We start from the raw sequence: 14,147 nt of genomic DNA on the forward strand, positions 1-14,147 counted from the left end.
TCCCAACACACATATACCCAGAAAACACTGAAACGGTATTTTGTACATACATGTAATGGCTTCACAGAAAATACCCTGTATTCTGCCAAATGTCAGCACCCCTGCCCCATCATCTTGGCACATGAAAAGCCTCATTAAGCATAGAGAAATGATAATCCACTTATCACCTCATTCTTCAATATGAATAGTCAAGATGCACAGATATTTGAGGAAGCTTCTAGGATGAAAAGGTAGAAATATCATCTCCCAGCAGAAAGCGCGCGTGCACACACACACGAAACAATGCTGTCGTGAAAGAAAGAACTGGCTCAAGGAAGAGGAGAGAACACACACGCGGAAGAAACTTCACCCTTAACACAACAGGATGCTGAGAAAGAGTAGCAAAGAACAAAAACTGAAAGTGAAGAGTAGGCTGAGGCGAAATCAATAGAAGGGCAACAAGATAAAAACGAGCAATCTTCAACTAAACAGCTGAACACAGAAATGGAAAAAGAGAGAAGAGAGACATAAAATCAATCAAGAAGCTCAACCTTGATTTACTAGAAATTCCAGAAAGAACATAAATAATAAAAGTGAGGAAATGAGAGAATTTCTCAGAAACGAAGGGCAAGAGGCTTCAGATTGAAAGGCCCCCTGACCACTCGGGATCGGATGGCGGAGGAAGGGGATCCCTGCACTGCACATGCTGGGGGGGGGGAGGGGAGGGGGGAGGCGGTGCTGCTACAGGCAACAGTCCAGCCGTCCCTCAAGATGTCAGACATAAACCACCACGCGCCCCACCGACACCCCCCGCCTCCGTGGGTACAGTCCTCGAAGACCTGGAACACAGGAATGCATGGGCTCAGCAGCACTATTCACAACAGCCCAAAAGTACATAGGCCTCGAGTGCCTACCCAGGCACATCCCTAGGACGGAGTATCGCTCGGCCATGAAAAGGAAAGAAGTGCTGACAACCTGCCAGCACATGCGTGAACCTTAGAAACCTTGTACTAAGAAGCCAGCGACACAAGAACATATATATCACTCCGTGTATTCGAACCATCCAGAACATGCAAATCTATAGCAACAGAACGCTTGGTCTGGAAGGTACTCGGATCAGTGGCGCTCGGGCTGGGAGGCACGGGCCCTCAGCGAACGGATCCCGAGCTGCTCTCTGCGGTGATGAAGATGTTCTAACATGGATGGTGGTGACGGCTGGCGTATCCGTGAGCACGCTGGAACCCATGGAATGGCACACTGTTAGTGGGTAAGTGGTGCGGTATATTAGTTACATCACAATACATTATTTTAAAAGAGGGATGAACCACTTTGAATGCCTGAAAGAAACCTAGAGAGAAATATTCTTTGGCTGGGGCTCGGAGGACAAGAAAGTAAGTACGAGGTGAGGAAACCAAGCCCAGTGAGGGTGCGAGGGCGAGAGCGGCGTCTGAGCACAGCCGGGAAAGCTACCTCGGGTGGAGAGAAGCCCGCCTTCCTCTGAAGGGTGAAGGAGGTAAGGGGTGTGGAGGCAGTGTAGACAGCAGGTGCGACACTGAGATGCGAGGGGAGGCGAAGGTGCAGGCGGCTTGCGGGGAGTCCCATGTCTTCGGCACCACTGGAACAAGGACACAGCATTTAAGTGACGTGCCTGAGCGCTCTTCCAACCCACCAGCAGCACCTGCTGTCAACACGGGTCTCTATTCTCGTCTCCCTAACGGCCCCTGTGTTTACACCAGGATCTGCAATTCATCTAAAAAGCATTTTCCCATACCGAGCATCCCAGCATTATCCCCCGAATTCCCCACACGGGAAACCTGTTTTCCCCCATCTTTTAACATTTTTAAAAATTATTTATTTAGAGAGACAGAGAGAGGTGAGTGGGGGAGGGACAGGGGAGACGGAGAATCCCAAGCAGGCTCACTGGTACCAGCACGGAGCTCGACATGGGGCTTGAACTCATGAACCATAAGATCACGACCTGAGCCAAAACCAAGAGTCGGACGCTTAACCAACTAAGCCACGCGGGCGCCCTGTTTACACCATCTTTACTCATCCAGGTGTCACTCTTGTTCTCAGATTTAACTCAGCATTGAGAGAAATCCAACAACGCTGATTAAAATTTACAGATAACAGAGGCGCCTGGATGGCTCGGTCGGTTGAGCATCCGACTCTGGCTCAGGTCATGATCTCATGGTTCATGGGTTCGAGTCCCACGTCGGGCTCTGTGCTGACAGCTCAGAGCCTGGGGCCCGTTTCAGACTTTCTATCTCCCTCTCTCTGATCCTCCCCTGCTCAAGCTCTCTCTCTCAGAAATAAATAAAAACATTTAAAAATAAATAAATAAAATTTACAGATAACAAGTTATGGGAATACTTTCCATGAAGCTTACGCAGTAACAGGGCAGGGGTAATTTCTGTGTTTCTGCTTTGCTCTCTATGAAGCAAGTCTTCCAAGCCCAATGCCAGGGTTTCTTTCACAACTCCAAGTCTATCAGTTGCAGAGGAGGAAAGGGAGGCGTATCATAGGAACTCACACCCGACCATGCGATTCCTGAAGGAGGCAGCGAAGTGGAGAGAGAAAAGCCGCGGAAGAGAGGGAAGCAGCACGGGTCCCGACCTGGAGCCTCTTCAGGGGAAACTGAGGGAACCCGAGGGAAACTGCGAAGAGGGCCCATGTGCTTTTGGTCCTGAAATCCCACCCGGCTCTCACTGGGAGGACCAGAGACAAACAGGGATGGAGATGTTCTGCTTCCTGTTCTCACGCCCTCCTGCGCTCACCCTCTCGCCTCCAGGCTTCAACTAAAAATAACTTTCTCCACAAAAGCCTCGGCTGGGCCTCTGACCACCTGAGTTTCTGATAAGTCAGGAGGTGGTGGGCAGCCAAGAGGCAGGCTGTGAGGACGCAGGCCGATTTCTGGCAAGGGAGAAGGGGAAGCAGGCAGGTCACGGGCCTGGGCTTTAGTGACCCCAGGACCCTTCCCAGGACACCTGAAGTACTCATAGAAGGAAAATAATCTTTTCTAAGGCAAAGTCCAATAATCCCTGACTTCCCGCAAACCTGCTTATGAGTCCTCAGGACAAAATCAGTATTTGACAACGGTGCTGTCACACGGTGACCTGCCATTTAACATCAACACGACATTTAGGTTCCCTCTGAAACGTAAAGCCGAACGCGCCCTAAGCCTCCACGCACCTGCGGGTCCTCCCGGGCCGGCAGCCGGCTCCTGCGTGGCTGCTGCTAAAGCTTCCGGGTGAAAGGCTAGACCCAGACTGCTCCTTTGTTATAGCTACAATGTCTTTTAGTAGAAATGAACAGATTTAAAATAAAAAGGTGAGCTATGAGAAACCAAACAGAGGTAAACAAAAGAAGGAATGGTAACATTAATATCAGATAAGGGGAGAGGCACTTGGGTGGCTCAGTCACCGAACTCTTGATATTTTGTTTTGTTTTGTTTCTGAGAGAGAGAGAGAGAGACAGCATGAGCAGGGGAGGGTCAGAGACAGGGAGACACAGAATCTGAAACAGGCTCCAGGCTCTGAGCTGGCTGTCAGCACAGAGGCCGACGCGGGGCTCGAACCCACGAACCGTGAGATCATGACCTGAGCTGAAGTTTGAGGTGTAACCGACTGAGCCACCCAGGTGCCCCCTTTTTTTTTTTAAAGTTTATTTATTTTTGAGAGAGAGCAAGAGAGACAGAGCATGAGTGGGGGAGGAGCAGAAAGAGAGGGAGACAGAATCCGAAGCAGGCTCCAGGCTCTGAGTTGTCAGCACAGAGCCCGATGTGGGGTTCGAACTCATGAACTGTGAGATCATGACCTGAACCGTAGCTGGCACTCAACCAACTGAGCCATCCAGGCGCCCCTCTTGATTTTCGCTTAGGTCATGATCCCAGGGTTGTGGGATCAAGCTCTGTGCTGGGCTCCACCGTGTGGAGACTGCTTAAGATTCTCATCCTCCCTCCCTCCCTCCCTCTCTCCCCCTGCTCCTCTCCCCCACTTGCTCTTTCTCTCAAATTAAAAGACCAAAAAAAAAAAAAAAATCAGATAAGAGAATATTGTTTAGACATACATTAAAAGCATTAACCAGGATAAAAAGGATCTTATGGAAGGCATAATTTACAAAGACAGGGCATAATCTTGTAAGAACCAATGACATAATAGTTACATACAAAAAGAAGACCTCCCAGAAATGCAAGAAAATTTGTTTAAAATATATTTAAGGGGCGCCTGGGTGGCTTAGTCGGTTAAGCGTCCGACTTTCGCTTAGGTCATGATCTAGAGATTCGTGGGTTAGAGCCCCGCGTCGGGCTCTGTGCTGACTGCCAGCTCAGAGCCTGGAGCCTGTTACAGTCTGTGACTCCCTCTCTCTCTGACCCTCCCCTGCTCACGCTGTCTCTCTCTCTCTCCTAAAAATAAAAAAATTAAAAAATTAAAATCAATAAGCCTGAATGCTAAAAACAGTAAACCTGATGGAACAGAGTCATAGAACTTATAAAAAAATTTTTTTAACATTTATTTCTTTTTGAGAGTAAGAGAGACAGAGGGCAAGCAAGGGAGGAGGAGGGAGGGGGAGAGGGGGGGAGAGAGAGAGCGAGCGAGTGGGAGGGAGAGCGGGAGAGAGAGAGAGAGAGAGGAAGACACAGAATCCAAAGCAGGCTCCAGGCTCTGAGCTGTCAGCATAGAGCCCAACGCGGGGCTGGAACTCATGAAACGCAAGATCATGACCTGAGGGGAAGTCAGACACTTAACTGACAGAGCCACCCATGCGCCCCAGGATTTAAGACTTAAAATGGACTAAGTAACACAAAGTAGTTTGACTCCAGTTGCTAATTATTCTTCAAACACAACTCCTCTGCCAAAACACTTTGATACACTGCTCATTTTACATAGAGTGGACTCCAAACATTCAGAATCCTTCCTGCTTTAACTTAACGGATTTTACATTTCAACCTATGCTTTCTTGTCTGTGATTTTTGTTTACTTAGAATGCTATTTATGATCTGTGACGGCACAGCAAATCCTACCCACCACCTATAGACGGATTAGTTCAAATGTCCATGAAAAGTTCTCAGATCCAACTGAACTATGTTTGAATTCACAAGTACCACAGCAAATCACTGTCAGCTTTTGGCTTGCCAACTTAAGCTCTCCGACAGTTATACGACATTGGTCAGTGTCACCCCCCAACCCCAGACCACCAGTTCGTGTCCTTCCCAGAACCTGAGAATGTGACTTCATCTGGCAACAGTCATCGCAAATGTAATTAGTTAAGCTCAGGTTACACTATACTAAGGTAGGTCCTTTGTCCAAGAGGGCTGTGTCCTTTTAAGAGGAAAACACAGATACCCAGAGAAAACATCCCAGGAGAACCTTTCAGAGATCCGAAAGATGCAGCGACAAGCCAAAGAACTCCCAGGATGGCTGGACACCACCAGAAACTAGGAAAAGGCAAGGAAGTATTTTACCCAGGGTTTCAGAGGAAGCGTGATCCTGCTGCCACCTTCATTTCGGACTTCCTGGTTCCAGAACTGCAAGATAATAAATGCGTCGTTTTAAGCCACCCACTTTGCGATACTTGGTTACGTCGGCGCTAGGAAACTAAAGCAAGGGCAGTTTACACGGCAATTTACATTTCCAATGTATCTTCCTAAGCCCCCGGCGCTGCGTCCCTAGTCCAGCTGAGAACTATGACGTACTCAAGCCCTGCCACGAGTGGGCTTCCGGCAGCAGCAGTCAGGGGTCACCAGACGCTTCTGGGCTCGCGCCGGGAGACCGCGGACGGCAAACGCTCACACGTGGGAAGCACCGTGACTGTTCAGATCTGCGGCTGCGCAGACGAACGGCGGCCGCAGACTAAATGAAACACGGGGCAGCCGGACGGAGAAGAGCCTCGCTTTCCGGGAGGAAGGCGCGAGTTCTTGAGGACCTGGGGGATCCCCGAGCCGCTCGCCCAGGCCCCGCCCCGGCCCCGCCCCACTCCCCACGGCCGGGGACCCAGCAACAGCGACCTCCAGCTCCGGAGTCCCTCCGGCTCACTCTCCGCGCCACCGCCTCACCTCCGCGGGCGCGTCCCGCTCTGTTACGCTGTTGCGTGGGGGGAGGGACTTCCTCCCCACACCGGAAACCGGAAGGAGCTCTTTCCCGCCGGAAGGAGAGTGGAGTTGCTGCCGGGATCAGGTCCGCCAGGGCTCTGTACGGCCGTGGCGTGGAGTGGGGCTGCTCTCTGGCCACCAGCGGGGCGGGCGACAGCATCGCCCTAGTGGGCAGGCTGGCTGGCGTGTCAGGTTTCGGGGAGTATGGCGGGGAACTGGAGTGGAGGTGAGAGGTCGGCCTATCTGTCGCGGGGTCTTGGGTCTCATTCCTAACTCTTGTTCAGCTTTTTCGATCTCGTCTAAAAAACCAGCCTGATAGTTCACGGAGCTGCGGTGGGGAATATATGTGGAAGGGAGAAGGAAAGCTTAAGGAAAAATAATTCAATAGGTTGAATTTAACATAAGTGGTCACTTAAAGGATGTGACTCGAGGGCCTGCGTATAACTAGACGCTCTGAATCGGGGAGTCTTGCTTGAGGCAGCAGCACCTGTTGCATCATTTTGAAAACATACGCACACGGCGGGTGATTTTCAAACTTTTTGAGTCGGCCAGCGAAGTAATTTGGTGTCAGGAGGACCAGCCATCTGGGTCATCCCCCGCGGTTCAGTTTATAATTGAAGCATAAGGAGAGGAGGCAGGCTGAAAGTCAGGAGTTAGAAATGTGTCTTTTATTGTTTTTTATTTTAAAAATTTTAATGTTCTTGAGAAAGAAAGAGACAGCGTGGGGGGGGGGGGGGCAGAGAGCGCCGAAGACACAGAAGAAGACACAGAATCCGAAGCAGGCTCCCAGTTCCGAGCTGTCAGCACAGAGCCTGACACAGGGCTTGAACTCACCAGCCGTGAGAAAATGAGCTGAGCCCAAGTCGGCAGTTCAACAGACTGAGCCACTTAGGCGCCCCTGCGGGCAGTTTCTGTTGCACTCGCTCCTCTTGACCATTTAGCTCCTTTGTCTTCCATCGGTGACCACAGCCAGCTAGATTTTACATCTCCCTTCTCTCACTTCTAGAACTTGAGACTTTTCAATGGATTAGTAACTGCACAGAAACGTATCCACTGTTGAATTCATCATTATTCCATGAGTAGGTGTTTAAAATGCCTTATACTTTACAGAAATCCTTGGTAGATAGATATATATGGTTATTTGGGGGAGATTAGCTTGAAATTCTTTGAAAGGCTGGGAACATATTTTTCCAATTTAAAATAATGAAGCCTAGGATCTGAAAATTTCCATAAACCTTTTAGAAAAGGATGAGATTTTAAGAATGACAGATGCCTCCATATATATTGCATTTACCCCCTACATCTGATAGAGAGGTTTGGCTAAAATTTTGCCGGGGGGGGGGCGCGGGGTGAGGAGTCTCTCCCATAAAATAACTTTTTAAAGACACTTGACATTTGAGAAGGTGTACTGGGACAGAAGAAAGGTTGAGACTCACTATTTTTTATCTCCCTCTTCCACTCAACACACTGTTTGAGAGTGCTTTGCTTTTTTTTTTTCTTTTTTGAGAGAGAGATCAGTGGGAGAGAGAGAGAGAATCCTAAGTAGGCTCCATGCGAGTCTGGAGCCCAACTGTGAGTGAGATCATGACCTGAGCAGAAATCAAAGTCGGACGCTTAACCAACTGAGCCACCCAGGTGCCCTATGACAGTGCTTCGCTTTCTGATGAAGAGATTTTCTTTTAATCTGGAAGACAATTCGATGCCTCTTATCTCTTTTCAGGGATGTGAGCTCTTCGACAGCAGAAAGCCTTTGCTTCCATGTTCTGATTAGAGACTATGAAGATATGGTTCCCCCCTTTGGTTTGCATACGGCTCAGCGGAGCAGATCCAGGTTAATGGTTGTAGTGTGCACACAAGGATTCAAAGAGAGGTGAGTATGTGCCACTTAACTCTGCCTGGGTGAGGGAGGAATTAGGAAGTGCTTCCACGAAGTGACTTTTGAGCTGTACAGGCATTAGGTGGACCAGAAAGGGTAGGTCCATTCCAGGTACCTAGGGATCTGTGGCTTGTTTATAAATTATGAATCACACAGAAGACAGTCTCCAGTATCTTCTACCTTTCTTCGGAGGGCTGTCCTTACTTTTGGATAGTGCTTCTCTTGTTTTCCTTCTCTCTCCCTGTCCTTCTACCCCACAATTGGATGGATGTTGAGGACAGAAAAGAAGTCAGAGGGTAGGCGTCTTTCTGAGTGGCGGAACATAGGACAGGTTTACCAAGAAGTAATGATTGTACTCAGGAAATCCATCTCTAAAAACTGCGTTCCTGCTTTGTTAAAATGCACAGCTGAGAAACCTCAGTTTTGTTGATTGATTGCTTTCCTAATGAATGGATTATATTCTGGTCTCTAATCCAGTCTTCTCAAGTTTGGGAGCCTCTCTTAAGCCACATCTAGCCCTAGGAATGAGCATGGGGGAGACAGCAAAATTAGAGTCCAAGTTCATACTACAAAAGCATTTTTATTGGCTGTATCTGAGTGACCGCCTGGTGTTTGAGCTGCAAGCTGTGTAGTTGAATTGTAATTCAAATCAATGATAGTTTAATTTGACCAGGATTTGATGAAGGTGGAAATAGAACAGAAAAACCTGATTCTGTCAAAGGCTGGGGAGAATGAACAAAAAGCAATCTGTCAGTGAATCGGGCCTAGTGTTTTCTGGGGCTGGAATAGCAGAAACTAGCAGTGAAGTGGTAGGTGGGACGTGATGTGCGTGACCAGAACCAGCACCTGTGCGGCAGCAGCTGTAAAATCATTACTGACGTGGGGCATCGTGCCCAGCTCATCGTCACGCTCCTTCTAGGAGACTTGCTGACGGAGAAGATTCCAATAGACTGGAATCCTCTTCCCAAATCAAGAACTCTCATGTTACGTTTAGATTCCATAACCATTGGTCACAGGGAAGCACTCATATGTTAGAGTTCAAATCTCTGAACACTTGAAAAGTAACTAGTTCTCTAAAGTAGTCGATTATCATTGCTTTCGTGTCTTACACGCTAGAGGACAGCGTTTTAAAAGCTGGACTTGGTCTTCTGGAGACTAAGAAAATAGAGTCCTTGAAGTCAAGCCGACTCTGCTGTTAGCCTCCTAAATGAAAAGGTAGATAGAACAGGTCTTGTTTACAAAATAAATTCAAGACCTACTTATCTACCAACAGCATTTATACACATCGTGTGGTCTTACTGTGGAAAACGGGAACAGTAAATTGAGAGATCAGAAAGGAGGGGAGAAGACAGTGAGCCCACGAGACTCTTCCCATACTAACTGATAGGAAGGTGGCTGGAAATTGGAGAAGTTGTTCAGGAAAGTGGACGACAGGACCTTTCCCGTCGTGCAGCCTTCAGAGGGTCCAGCAAGTTCTCTGGTAGCTAAAGCTCCTTGGACAGAGACCAGCGTATCTCATTTACAGAACGCCACGTCATGGTGATTGCGCTGCGGGCAGCTGCCGGGGTGTGAGCCATGTAAGGTTATGATTCTGACAAATATTGAGAGGGTGAGAGGCATTAAGGAAAAGGCCTCATTGCCCATGCACTCGCTCTGCTTTATACCGATCACCAAGCATGGGCTTCAGACAGATTTTATTGGATGTGTATAAGGGATGGCATATCATTGTTGGAATCAGCAGGAAGTCCATTATTAAACATACACTTTTCCACATAAAAGGCAGTTTATTTTACCGGAAACCAGTGTCTCTGACCAACTTTTCAGGCCCATCGAAATCTAAGGGTGCCTTAAATTCCGATTATTCTGAATTACTAAACCCATATTAGTTTACACCAAGAACCTGTGGTTATTTTACGTATTCTCTTTCCCCTTTGTTGAGGGAAGCCAAAGTTTATGTTAATGACTTACTCAGAGTTAGAAAGTAATATAAGGAAAGCGAAGAAAAGAACAGATAAAAGAACAGGCCTGTATCTTTTGTTTCGTGTGCACAGTGTTAGGGATTGTGGCTACAATGTTCTGACTTTTTAAAAATTTGTTTTGTTTTGTTTTTTAACAGATATATCAGCAGGTTGCAGGTGAACATGGCCTTGAGGTAAATCCTGCCCCTTGTTGAAATTTAGTTTCAGCAGATTATTCATGGTAATTTAGGAACTGGAATATTTTACAGAAAAAAAAAAAAGTTTTATGGTTCTGTTCTAGACTTATTTTTCTTCTTATAAAGAAACATGTTTAAACAAAACCACTACACTGAAGGATTGTGAATGCCTTAAGTTGGTCATCTGCCTCGTTTCAAGTAAGTGGATTTTATATGTCAACACAAATTTCTGGATGTTTTTTTCTTGGTCAATAAAAGATTTACTCAAACCTTACAGGTGTTGTTTTTAATCATTTTATCCATGTTCGGATTACATGTGAAATATTCCATAAAGCCTTTATAGAAAGCTGAATTCAAACTCACCTTATCTGTGATCGCTTACTTCCTGCCTGGTAGTTTCTGTCTCAGTGGCTATGATCAGTTTTGAATATACACATATGTATTTTCTCTTAGTAACTTGAACCATCTCTGTGTTTACATCGGCTGTACCTTCTTATCTCAGGGTAGTGATGCAGCTTGACGGGGCAGGTGTGTGTGAGAGAGAGAGACAGAGAGAGAAAGAGACGAGCTGTCAATTTGTTAATTCCAGAACTTGAGTGGCTCTTTCTATCAACAGGCAGGGTTTTGAGACAGGAGATGAGAGGCGTTCGTCATGTCAGACTTTGGGCCAGAAAACACAAAAGTTTTAGAGTCACAGAACTTTGAGCTCCCACGAACCATGATGAGTGACGGGATACGGGGCACATCTGTGTAGAGAGGCTTCCTTGGGGCAGAACGGAACGGTCCCTGAGAACCGCTTCACAGGTGGGGTGCCGGACTGCGCCTGCACATACAGGCCCGAGGGCGCGGCGGGTCCCCAACTCTGTGCCCGCCCGTGCAGGCTCGAGGATGCCGCATGCAGAGCTTTAAGTGGCAGCCAGAGCCCCGCGTGGAGAACCAGCAAGGCAGCCCCGGGGCCGGTGCTGGGGTCACAGGACGGCACAAGGGCAGAGGGGCAGGAGCCCCCGAGCTGCCGGCCCAGGGGCCACTCCGCGCACGGTGCTCAGCGCTTGCCTTTGGCGGGCCACCTTTTGTCTCCCGAAGCTGCCGTGCATTTGCCGTCCATCCCATCTTGTGCGCGACCGTGTTCGTCATTAAATCTCCCGGTCCTCTGAGATTAGTACTATGTTTTCTCTGTTTAAAGGGACACGGGAGCTCTGGTAGATCGTGTGACTCTTCGCAGAGTAGCTGCAGAGGAGCAATCAAATCTAAGTCTTTTGATCTCCAGTCTGGTTCTCTTCACGTTACAGGCCAGTTCCTAGAATCAGTTGTGACTAATGTTCTCTATTTTCCCCAATTTACCCCCCCACCCCCCCCTCCGATGCAATGAAAGTGCCACATTTACGTGGAGCCAAGTGTGTAGCAGCGAGTGTTCCGTTCGGCCCAGTCTTGCCGTCCCGCCGCAGGCGCCCTTCTGTTCAGACTGCCTCCCTCCCGGTGGTCTCCGTGCCCCCCCCACCATGCGCCCTGCGCCCTTGCTGTCGTTGGGAAAGAGCCCCACCATCCCTCACAGGGAGAGCAGTGAGCGCCCAAGAAGAGTAGTTGGATGAAGAAAATACCAATTTATTCAGTATTTGGTGTGTACTGTTACGTGTTAGCCCTTAGGGACCGAATGACGGACGAGACAGACCCTGTCCCCGCCTTTGTGGAAGTGCGCACGGTAGACGTCACAGTGCGTGGGGGAAGGTGCGGGAGGGAGAGGAACGGGTTACACGGTGCTCAGTGGGAGAAAGCTCATCACTGCCATTAACTCCGGGGCAGACAGAGAAGGCGCGAGGCTGCCCTGCTGCTCTGTGCACGGCCCCTCGCCTTCTCGAGTCTGTTCACGGCTGACAAGCGGACGTCCCAGGTGTGCCTGGCGCGGCCACTAACGCTTTTGTAGCTGTTCCGTCCCTTGCCCCCGCCCCCAGCTCTGCAGGCCTCGGACATTCAGATACTTTGCGTGCAAACGAATAGACCACCACAGTTCGGCCGCTTGAAAGACCCCGGAGTTCATTTCATCTGAGCCGGGCCTGGTAGTGACTAACCTAACATCATGCAGGCGGCAGCGCACAGGACTAGGACCCCGTGCTTGAATGCCAAGTTCAACCCGCTGAGGGGGCAGGGGACAGAAGAGAGGGAGCTGGCATCAGGACGGCCTAGTAGAATGTGGCGTGCTTTGGCACTGAAATGCCGTTATGGATCTTCAGACACCCAGGCTTTTCCAGAGAAAAACAGGGATGCACAAATTGGTGAAGCCGACAACTAAATGTGTACAGATGCTGAGAAATGTCCACATTGAAAAATGACAGTTTTGCATTTTCATAGTCTAACAGAATGCCGATCTTCCTCGGGGACACAGTTATTCTTATGTCTGGGGTCGTCTTGTTGTGCAGGAACTCATACTCATGCCTGAAAAGTAAACGGTGATATGACACGGCTTCGGAAATTCCGCAGATGGGCTACTTCCAGAATGTTCATATTCTCAGATCATGCTACGATCATGTTATGCTTTTCAATTAATTGACTACCAGAGTAACAGTTCATTTCCAAAACCGTCTCTCTTCTAAAATTTGTCCTAAGAGACTTCTCTTTTTAAACTTCGTTTTTGAACAATCCCTTCACCTAAGAAACTTACGTACAGTAATGTACACTCTTACTGCATCAGAGTTTGCATAGAAATAGGTGTTTTAAAATTTTGGATCTTAAGGTTCAGATGTGTAAAGCCTTTGTAATAAAGATGTTTGAAACGGGGAGGCTCATGATCTTTCATGTAATAAAATGTGCCTTTTGGTATAATCTGTGCACGGGGACTCAGGCACAGTCCTTAGACCTTCAGATGCGGCGTGGCCAGCAGGGGCCTGTCACCGCTCCCCGCAGCCTCGCCCAGCACCCTCTCCCCCTGCTCCGTAGCCCGGGTGCTTTGAAAAAATGGCCGGAACCCAAAGCAGCCACGGGAACCTCCTACCTCTGCTACCTACAGAAGCCTGCAGAGCGCGGCGCCGCCAAGCTGGGCCCCACGCCTGGGAGGAGCACTTGGAATATGGTGTCGGTGACAGAGCGAGCCAGCCCGGCTCCAGCTCGGCTCCAGCCCGGCCGCCTCATCTTCCCCGCAGCTCCTTCCTTAGCTAAGCAGTGGCCGGAAGCCAAGGGAGCCCTGCCCTCCACCTCCCACCACAGCATCGGATGAAAGCATGACATAGAGTCAGCTAGGATACCTTGTCCTCCCCCACTCGCGACTCTGTCTGTCCTGTGTCGTTCCAAGGTGGGGCCGTGGAAGCTGCGCGGCCTGTTCGGCTTTTTGCCCGTCCTTTTCCCCGCTGTCTCATGTTTCCACCCTCTTCTGACTTCTGACCACCCAGCCCTCCCACCGTACACAGACTCCTCTTGCGTTACTCTCCCCGTTCTCTTCTGCCCTTTGTTCTTCCCTCTTTAGGAGAGGGTACTTTGACTTCTAGCCTTATTACACTTCTGGCAGAATCTCCAAATAAGCTATTTGGCTCAGTGCCTACTATTTCCTGTGTTCCTCAGACTAGGTCTGAGCTTTAGTAGAGTCCATTCCAGTCCAGGTATCTTACAGGGGGGAGGTTGGTCTTCCCGCATATGCGCGGGCATGACAGTGTTTAATTGACCGTGAAGGAGGTTCACCAGCAGAGAAGATGGGATCAAACATGAATAGGGCACAGCAAGCCAATGAGGGTCAGAGGCCCATGGCGCAAGAAGTGCTGGGGAAGTGGTGTAAATTTTTGTAATTTTTTAGGTGAAGGGAGGCCTCCTAAGTCTGAAAATGTCCACAGGACTGCACCTCATTGGGTTTTCCCAACTTTCTAGAACTAATCCATGCGTGGAGGACAGAGTGCTTAGCAGCAGAAGCAAACCAGAATTAGCCATGGCTATTCAGCCACTCACAAACATGGAATTGGGGGTTCAGATCAAATGGTATCCATTTAATAACTCAGGTTGAGCATGAATGAAAAACTAAGCACTTAGTGGTTAAGAATGCTGTCTTTGGAGCCAGACTGCCTGGA

The 14,147-nt window shown here is 48.9% G+C and overlaps 1 protein-coding gene, 1 long non-coding RNA gene and 1 other non-coding gene across 4 annotated transcripts in view; 1 reads left to right on the forward strand and 2 right to left on the reverse strand.

Moving 5' to 3' along the window:
• LOC120219698 overlaps window positions 1–6,086 on the reverse strand; it is a 32,289-nt gene extending 26,203 nt beyond the window's left edge. Inside the window, exons 1-2 of one of the 2 annotated variants that reach the window (XR_005525367.1) lie at window positions 6,035–6,086; window positions 5,444–5,506 (exon numbers count right to left, since the gene is read on the reverse strand). This is a non-coding gene — a long non-coding RNA (uncharacterized LOC120219698). Of the gene's footprint in view, window positions 1–5,443; window positions 5,507–5,608; window positions 5,850–6,034 lie in introns of those variants that run through there. The other variant, XR_005525368.1, reaches the window with a different exon arrangement.
• A 3,008-nt stretch (window positions 6,087–9,094) lies between these two features.
• LOC120220414 lies at window positions 9,095–9,221 on the forward strand. Its single transcript, XR_005525572.1, has one exon.
• Window positions 9,222–11,682: 2,461 nt separating this feature from the next.
• The window catches only part of FSD2 (fibronectin type III and SPRY domain containing 2), a 47,305-nt gene continuing 44,840 nt past the window's right edge, over window positions 11,683–14,147 (reverse strand). The window contains exon 14 of the mRNA XM_039216527.1: window positions 11,683–12,531. Within this exon, the coding sequence (XP_039072458.1) occupies window positions 12,279–12,531 (253 nt within the window). The 3' untranslated portion in view covers window positions 11,683–12,278. The remainder of the gene's footprint in view (window positions 12,532–14,147) is intronic.

The sequence above is a fragment of the Hyaena hyaena genome, unplaced genomic scaffold (assembly GCF_003009895.1).
Source record: "Hyaena hyaena isolate Hyena2069 unplaced genomic scaffold, ASM300989v1 scaffold_13, whole genome shotgun sequence".
NCBI lineage: Eukaryota > Metazoa > Chordata > Mammalia > Carnivora > Hyaenidae > Hyaena > Hyaena hyaena.